Source organism: Gadus morhua, chromosome 21 (assembly GCF_902167405.1).
Source record: "Gadus morhua chromosome 21, gadMor3.0, whole genome shotgun sequence".
NCBI classification, from domain to species: domain Eukaryota; kingdom Metazoa; phylum Chordata; class Actinopteri; order Gadiformes; family Gadidae; genus Gadus; species Gadus morhua.
Genome location: NC_044068.1, coordinates 8,001,204 through 8,010,536, shown reverse-complemented (window position 1 = coordinate 8,010,536; position 9,333 = coordinate 8,001,204). Strand labels below are relative to the sequence as shown.

The window sequence follows — 9,333 nt, the reverse complement described above, 5'->3', positions numbered from 1 at the left end:
ACAGCTACACTGTTTTAAAGGGTTCTTTACCAGTGGCCTGTACAGCTACACTGTTTAAAAGGGTTCTTTACCAGTGGCCTGTACAGCTACACTGTTATAAAGGGTTCTTTACCAGTGGCCTGTACAGCTACACTGTTTTAAAGGGTTCTTTACCAGTGGCCTGTTAAAAGCTAAAGCCAGTTCCGCGGTTCTGAAGTGTTAAACTGTGTGTGCGGTTCACTCCAGGCGTGCGTCTGGACCGGGTACGGGGCGGCAGACAGAAGTACAAGCGACGGATCGATGCCGAGAACAGCCCCTACATGAACCCCCAGAACGGCCTACCACAGAAGAAGAGCTGTGAGTGTAATTATTTTTATGAATGGCCATCACAAGTATAATACTGAAACTAATTCCAAACAAAGCAAATGCTTAGTTTATGGAGAGGCATGGGCTTGTGCTTCCCCAAGGATTTTGGTCATTCCTTGGAAAGATTTAACAAACTTGTATATCAGTGTTAATTTTTTATTCAATTTTATTGAGGGGTAAATATTTAACCTATTATGAAGCAACACAAAGAACCAATAAATTTGTATATATATATACATATATACATATATATATATATGTATATATATATATATATATATATATATATATATATATATATATATATATATATATATATATATATATATATATATATACATATATATATACATATAACCCCCTGCAGTTCATCTAAAGAACCCCTAGGGGAACGCATATCCCTGTTTAAGTTCCACTGCACTAGATGACAACTTGTCTTTGTCTTCATCATTGATAACAGTCGGTCTTCTTCCCTCCTCTTCTCCTATTCCTTCTTCCTCCATCTTATATTTCAAATCTATTTCTGCCCCTCTCTCTCCCTCTTCTTCCCTCCCTGAACCCCTTTCGATCTCTATCAATCACTCCCCTCCCTCTCGCCAAACCTCTCTCTCTCTCTCTCTCTCCCTCACCTCCCCCCCTCTCCCTCTCTACCCTCTCCCCCCCCTTTCTCTCTTTCATTTCTCTCCCTTACCTCCTCACCTTCTCTCTCCCCAACCCTCTCACCCTCTCTCGTTCTTTCTCTCTCCCTCACCTTCCCCCTCCCTCTCTACCCTCTCCCCCCTCTCTCTCTTTCCTCTCTCTCCCTTACCTCCTCACCTTCTCTCTCCCCAACCCTCTCACCGTCTCTCTCTCTCTCTCTCTCTCTCTCTCTCTCTCTCTCTCTCTCTCTCTCTCTCTCTCCCTCACCTCCCCCCCCTCTCCCTCTCCCTCTCTACCCTCTCCCCTCTCTCTCTCTTTCATCTCTCTCCCTTACCTCCTCACCCTCTCTCTCTCTCTCTCTCTCTCTCTCTCTCTCTCTCTCTCTCTCTCTCTCTCTCTCTCTCTCTCTCTCTCTCTCTCTCTCTCTCTCTCTCTCTCCCTCACCTCCCCCCCCTTGCCCTCTCTACTCTCTACCCCAACCTCACCCCCCTCCCCACCCACCCTCCTTCCCCCTTCCTCCCCTCAGACCCTCTGGGCGGGGCGGGGGAGAATAAGGTGGTGTCCCTGCTGCTGGTGGCCGAGCCGGAGGGGATCTTCGCCATGCCGGACCCCACGGTGCCCGACAGCGACATCAAGGCCCTGACCACGCTGTGTGACCTGGCCGACCGCGAGCTGGTGGTCAACATCGGCTGGGCCAAGCACATCCCAGGTATAGAGACCTCCGTGGCCGCTGACGTAGTCTCTCGCCCGATCTCGCTCGCTCCGTTGCCAGGTACAAGATCTGTTGGGCACCGGCCGACACATGCTGCTGACGCACAAACAGAAACTCACACAGAGGTGCGCACGGACGCGCACACACGCACGTACATGCACACACACACACGCACAGACATTTACACACATGCATAGAGATGCACGCACACACACACACACACACACAAACATAGACATGCTCCCACATACACACACACACGCACATAGAGATGCACACACACACACACACGCACACTCACAGACATGCCGCCACACACACATACACCTATTCACACACAGCCACATGTACAGACAGCCACTTTCACACACACCCACACACACACACGCACGCACACACGCACACACACAGCCTCAAACATGACGCTAATCAGCTCAGTGGAGGGATTGGGAAACTCTCACGCTACTCCTTTCTCTGTCAGTCCCACACCGAGTGTGTGTGCGTGTGTGTGGATGTGTGCGTGCGTGAGTGTGCGTGGCTCTGTGCTTGACCTCGGTCAAGCGTGTCTGGTGAGCAGGGGAGTGAGTGGTGGACTTTAGGGCATGTTCCAGACTCTAGCCAGCTGGGTCAGAACCACTGAAAGCCTATTGGCACCTGGCAGGAGTCTGGCACCGAGCTACATCTCTCTTCCGCTGATCAGTTCCTTGCGCTCATCCCATTTCTGCACGCCACCCAATCCCATAAGGAAGAGAATCGACCCAATCCCATAAGGAGGAGAATCGACCCAATCCCATAATGAAAATAATCCCATCCTGTTTACACTTCGGAGCGGCCAGGCATATGTTTAACTCTGATATCCCGCCTGAACCCGGTGTAACAAACGAAATAATAATGTGATAATAAAAATAAAAAAAGTAATGAATAAAATCAATTACAAGGAGGGCAGAATTGATCGAGTAGTGTGTGGTTGTTTCATGGGCTACACACACCGAGACTGATGCGCTGGGTGTGTTTTTGACATGCAGCCTGGGAGTCTTTTGTGAAGCTGTATAAAAAGAAAGCTATCAAGAGGATTAAAGGGACAGTGTATCGACATCCCCCATGAGAGCCCGCCGTGTGAGTCAGGGGGAAGTTGGCCCACAGCTCGACGTGTGTGTGTGTGCGTGTGTGTGTGTGTGTGTGTATGTGTGTGTGTCTGTGTGTCGTGTGTGTGAGTCGTGGACTATCTGGGCCATTGCGTGTGCTTTCTAAAGAACCATGTACTGAGATAACTCCAAAGAAAAGCTGTATAAACCAATGACTGTGTAAACAGGCGCAGGTACATTACATTACCTCTCCCCCCCCCCCCCCCCCCCCCCCCCACCGCCGCCGCCTGCTTTATCAGCACGCCATGTTCACACCCCAAACATCACCACGGCAACACCTGGGCTTTCTGTTGATGCCTTGTCTCTGGAATGCTTACAATACAAACAAAGCAGGTGTATGTGCTTGTGCATTTGTGTGTGTACGTGCGTGTGCATTTGTGTGTGTGTGTCTGTGTGTGTGTGTGTGTGTGTGTGTGTGTGTGTGTGTGTGTGTGTGTGTGTGTGTGTGTGTGTGTGTGTGTGTGTGTGTGTGTGTGTGTGTGGGGGCGACTAATTGAGTAAACTTACATGCATAGTTTCTGGGATTAGTGTCCCTGTGTTTTTCCTTGTTCCTAGTTTCTATAAATATATTGTCTCTTTGTGTGTGTCTAAATGTATGTGCGTGTGTGTATGCGCCCGTCTGTGTGTGTAGAGTCGACTGAATGAGTAAACATACAACATTCGGGGTATTATACGTGTGTCCTATTTGTATGTATCAGGATGTGTGTGTATGTGCGTGTGTGAGAGCATGCGTTGGAGTGTGAGCTCCGTCCTAGCGCCTCTATTGCCAACCCTACCCACCGCCGCCACCACCACCACCACCACCACCACCACCACCACCACCACCACCCCCTCCAGGCAGGATCTGTCTCTCCCCCGGCCTCAGTCTGATGGGCTCACTGTCAGCACGCTAGACAAACACGGCGCGATGGACGGGGTGTATTTGTAGTCAGTGTTTGCCAGTGGAGTGTCAGCCTGCCACAGTGCTTGGAGTCCGAGCACAGCCGAGACCCACCCGAGGCACCGCAGACACAGATGATAACCCACGGAGGAACACAGGGAGATACTGCTGGAGAGACATGGAGGAACACAGAGAGAAACACATGGAGATACTTCTAGAGAGACACATGGAGATACTGCTAGAGAGACACATGGAGATACTGCTAGAGAGACACAGAGAGAAACACATGGAGATACTGGTAGAGAAACAGACAGAGGAACACATAGAGAAACGCATAGAAGAACACATGGAGATATTGGTAGAGAAACACATAGAGAAACAGATAAAGATACTGGTAGAGAGACACCTGGAGGAACACATAGAGAAGAAAATGGATGAACACATAACTGACCAATGTGACTAAGCCTTTGAGAACTAACCCGTAGAAAGCAGAATGAGAGAGAGGGAGAGGGAGAGGGAGAGAGAGGGGAGAGAGAGAGAAAGAGAGAGAGAGAGAGAGAGAGAGAGAGAGACCTAAGTAAGAACATTAACGACGGTCCGGGGAATGAAGACAGATGAAAGGACGGGACAAGGCGTTATTTTGTGGAGAACCAGAGTTAAGAGGAGGACGATCTGAGCAAGAGAAGATTCAGGGTGGAGATAAGGGGATGGGGGGGGGGGGGGGGGGGGGGGGGACTTAAAGTGTGCGTTGAAATAATAAAAGACAGGCCCCGTTCTCCTGGCAGCGTAATGGCCGTGTCACATCGGCTCTGGATGAGTGGCGGAGGACAGGGCAGGGCAGCCGTCCACTGGGGCCCCCGAGAGGACCAGGGACCGGGGGGCTAATAGGCCCTGGCTCTGAGTCCTGTAGCCCAGGGGGAGGTGAGCATGTTGGGGGCGCTCTCCAGCCCATCCATCCCCATCAGGGCCGATTGACGGTGATGAGGACTGAAGACGGGGGGCCGTGCTGGCAGATGAGCTGGCTAAAGACCGGCCGTCCCCCGTGCTTTGTCCTTTTTTGGTTTGCTTCTTACCGCGACTGTCACTTTTGGGTGCACGTGAGTGTGTATGTGTGTGTGTGTGTGTGTGAGAGAGAGTGTGACAGAGTGTGTGTTAATGTGTGTGTGTGTGTTGGTATGTTTGCCTGTGTTTGTGTGTGTGTGTTTGTATTTGTGTGTGTGTGTATTCGTGTGTGTTTGTGTGTGTGTGTGTATTCGTGTGTGTTTGTGTGTGAGAGTGTAAGAGAGTGTGTGTGCATGCGTGTGTGTGTGTGTGTGTGTCCAAGTGTGTGAGGTGTATGTGTGCCTGTTCTTTTGTGTGTGTTTGTGTGCATGTGTACATGTGTGTGTGTGTGTGTGTGAGAGAGAGTGTGACAAAGTTTGTGTGCGTGCGTGCGTTGTATGTGAGGTGTATGTGTGCCTGTTGTCTTGTGTGTGTTTGTGTGTGTGCGCGATTGTGTGTGTGTGTTTGTTTGTGTGTGACCTAACCAACTTGGATAGCTGGCTCCTGGCTCCTCCACGGCCCCACATGGCGCCCGCTGAGAGTCTCGTCAATCTTGTCGTCTCCCAGCGCTCTGACACTGAGAAGCTGTGGGTGTTGTTTCCATAATCTATCAATAGATTTTCACAAACACACACACACACACACACACACATGCACACGCACACACACACACACAATCATCATCCACACACACACACACACACACAATCATCATCCACACACAATCACACACACACAACACACACACACACACACACATAATCATCATCATCCACACACAATCCCACACACACATGCACACACACCATCAGGAACCCAGAAGCTCACAGGCACACTTACACACACTCGCACAAATTCACACACCACCATCATCCATACACACAGACAGACACACACACACACACTCCCACACCCACACTTACACTTAGAGTGATTGATCTCTCGGTGTCATTATACTGATCCCTATTGACTAATGAAAGCACACAGACAGTGATTCCAATCAATCAGGGATAGATAAGAGGGAGAATGGCGCCCGGGGCGTTCCCATGGCGATTGTAAATACCTTCAGATCCAGATAACAATCAATGAGGGTGTCAAAAATAAAAATGCCCCCCGCCCCTCATCCTCGTCCTCCTCCTCCTCTTCCTCTGTAAAATTGTCTCTTTAATTATGATTGGTTGTGTGCGTGTGCATGTGTGTGAGCGAGGGGCGATGTGTGTGGGTGTGTGTGAGTGTGTGTGTGCGTGTGCGCGCCCTCAATCGTTCATGCATGCGGGCACTTGAGTGCTTTTCATCATATCTCCGCGTGAGGTAATTGTAATTGGCAATTAAATGGCTGCCTTGGTATGTCCCAGAGTCCCGGGTAAAAACCACTCTGCGGTCCCCGTCGCTGCGCCTTTATTTCACATATGTCTGCGTGGCAACCCAGCCTTATCACAGAGTCATTATATTCCTATAGGAAATTGAGAGTAATGAACTATCTAACTATCTATCGCCCCGCGCTTACTGGTGTAATTGTAAATGGCACAGTCTTTCCCTCGCAGTCATTGGCCAATCACCGTGTCAAACACAGCTTGCCGCCTCACCGAACGCTCTATATTTAATGGATTGTATCATAAATACAGAGTGGGACCCGATTAAAACGGGAAGGTTAATTGAAACACGATCACACTCGCCTGTCCTTCGCCACGTCTCTGCGTTGATCCCGCTGGTTCACGTTCCGCTCATCTTTGTCTTTTCGACCGAAAACACTCAACAAATCCCTTTTTACCTTTTATCCCCGTTTCTACAGGCTTCCCTTCCCTGTCCCTGGCCGACCAGATGAGTCTACTACAAAGCGGTTGGATGGAGATCCTGATCCTGCGCGTGGTGTTCCGCTCGCTGACCTTGGAGGACCGGCTGGTGTACGCCGAGGACTACGTCATGGACGAGGACCAGTCCAAGCTGGCCGGCCTGCTGGACCTCAACAACTCGGTGCTGCAGCTGGTGAAGAAGTACAAGGCTCTGGGCCTGGAGAAGCCCGAGTTTGTGGTGCTCAAAGCCATCGCGCTCGCCAACTCGGGTACGTCACACAGATCAGATCAGTGGCCGTTACGTTTACCTCCGTGTACCTGCGTCTCTCTGTCTCTCATCAGCTGCCTAATGTGCCTCTTGTGAGATAAACGATTCGTGAAAGGTGCCATGCCAGGTTAGATTTCCTTCTTGGAACCGAAGCCTTTACTAAGGTTGCTCCTTTCAAAGCCACGGGGGGTTCGATTCCGAACCTGCAGCCCGACATGCTGCATGGTCCATCCCAGCGCTCTCTCTTCATCTCACATTCCCTCGTTCTCCTCCCACTGCCCGGTCAATAAAGGCACCAAACCCCCATCAAACAGAATACAAAAAAGAAGAAACATAACGCCATTGAATGTTTGGTGCACTCCTACTAAAAACACACACACTGTCCGCCTGGTCTCTGTGAACTCCGTAGTGCTCACTAAAGGCTCAGTTATGGTTCCACGTCGACACAATGCAAGGGGGGGTTACGGACCCATTACGTCCTTGCGGACCCTACTCGCGCCCACCGCAAGTGCCTGACGTGCGCCTCCCGAAGATCGTCCCCTTGCGTCGAGGTGGGCGCAGCAACAAAGGCCGTGATTGGTCCGCTCGCTAAAAGCTGACGCGGAACCAAAACACGTTTGCGACCGCGTCAAAGCGTCCGCGGGGTCTTTTGCGTCGCGTTGACGTTGAAGCGTGACTAAGCCTTAACCCCCCCCCTCTCTCTCTCCCTCCCCAGACTCCATGCAGATCGAGGACAGCGAGGCGGTGCAGCGGCTGCAGGATGTCCTGCACGCGGCCCTGCAGGACCTGGAGGCGTCCTGCCACCCGGAGGACCCCCGGAGGGCGGGCAAGCTCATCATGTCCCTCCCCCTGCTGCGGCAGACGGCGGCCCGCGCGGTCCAGCACTTCTGCAGCATCAAGCAGGACGGCCGCGTGCCCATGCACAAACTGTTCCTGGAACTGCTGGACGCCAAGGCCTGACAGGCGCCCCCCCCCCCCCCCCCCCCCCCCCCCTCGGATGTGACGACGGCACAAGGTCGTCGTTTCCTCCTCCCCCACCCCCATCCCCCACACCCACCCCCACCCCATCCCGATGTGTGTAGGCAGACTGGGGGGTGCACCGTCCCGGGGGGGGGGGGGGGGGGGGGCTCTGAGAGTCACGTTTTTAACGTGACTCTTGTTTTGAGTTTAGGAAGGCGTCGATTCGAGAGGTGGGAAAACCCGAAGCAGGCGGACATTTTGTTTTTTTAGAAACAACCTTTTTTTTCTTTTTTTCTTTTTTTAATGGGTTGCTCTAGTTGAGATGCGAATGAACATTTTTTAAACGGTGCAGTGAATATATTCAGCGTGGCGCTGACGGTCTTCGGGGCCGGAGTTTCTGCGGTTTCCGAAGTTTGACGTCGGACACTTTACTCGGCCGACTTTGCTGCGGTTAGGTACATTTGTTTCTTTCGGTCTTGTCTAAATAGAAACATATGGTTGGAATAGGACGGACCTGGTCTCTTGTACACCAGAGGCCTCTTGTAGGTGTCTACAACTGTAACATGCCTGAAGCAAAGCTTATTATGTCAAAAGACCTGATACTTGAAGATCCTTAATGGATTATTCTATATTGAAACCTTCTTCAAGCCTGTTCAAACATCCACTCTAGTGCTTTTAGAGGGCCTTCTTTCTTTTATATTTTCCTTTTGTATAATAATAATATGAAGAATAATATTTGAGTGTGTGGAGAGGTAAGTCTTGCCAAAGAGTTGAGACTAATTTTTAAATATACCAGCAAATGATAACTAAGAACCTGGCCTGTAATGACAGAAAAATATATAATTGTTGCTGTATTTCCATTTACTATGTGTCAAACATTAACGGTACATGTCAGCGATTAATATTAGACACTAATATCTCACATCTCAGTGTAACATCTCATTTAAAAAGCGCAGGGGCCCATAAGACTTTTTCAGGGAAGTAAAGTACTAAAATACATCAGTTATCCAGCTGTACAGAAAATAGTCTTCAATGCATTTGATTTAATTTCTTTATTTTTACTTCTGCATTATTTTTCCTTTGATAAATCTGTCCTTTCTGAGTGACAGCAAGTCTAACTCTCTCAAAGATTTTTTTAAACAATGTAAAATGTAAAAAAGTTATTTTGCTTTTATTAGCTTGATCGCTAGCCGCCTAGCACTAACCCCCAACCCAGGCCGCCATTATCATCACCATACCATCACCATACCACCACCATTTTCTCCAACCTAGCTATAAGTGGACTAACTACTTGAACAATAATACTGAAGATAATAATATTGATAACATTGATAACATTATGTCGTAGTAAAGTTGTTTGTAGAACCATAGCTGTAATCCTAACAACGTAAAATGGCTGCCATATAACTTGAATTCTGAGAGGCTTGATGTCTTTTTTGTATGATAAACTATATCCCCAATGTGGTGCACTACTATCCTTTTTTAGCCATAAAGCTTGGATGGGGCAGGGGGTGGGGTGGGGTGGGGGGGGGTTCTCTGGTGGTCCTCTC

The 9,333-nt window shown here is 49.7% G+C and overlaps 1 protein-coding gene across 2 annotated transcripts in view; it reads left to right on the top strand.

Moving 5' to 3' along the window:
- The window catches only part of LOC115534894 (estrogen-related receptor gamma), a 32,463-nt gene extending 24,675 nt beyond the window's left edge, over nucleotides 1-7,788 (top strand). Inside the window, exons 5-8 of one of the 2 annotated variants that reach the window (XM_030346177.1) lie at nucleotides 226-336; nucleotides 1,511-1,693; nucleotides 6,555-6,824; nucleotides 7,539-7,788. In XM_030346177.1, the coding sequence (XP_030202037.1) occupies nucleotides 226-336; nucleotides 1,511-1,693; nucleotides 6,555-6,824; nucleotides 7,539-7,783 (809 nt within the window). In that variant the 3' untranslated portion in view covers nucleotides 7,784-7,788. The remainder of the gene's footprint in view (nucleotides 1-225; nucleotides 337-1,510; nucleotides 1,694-6,554; nucleotides 6,825-7,538) is intronic. The other variant, XM_030346178.1, reaches the window with a different exon arrangement.
- Nucleotides 7,789-9,333: the final 1,545 nt, after the last annotated feature.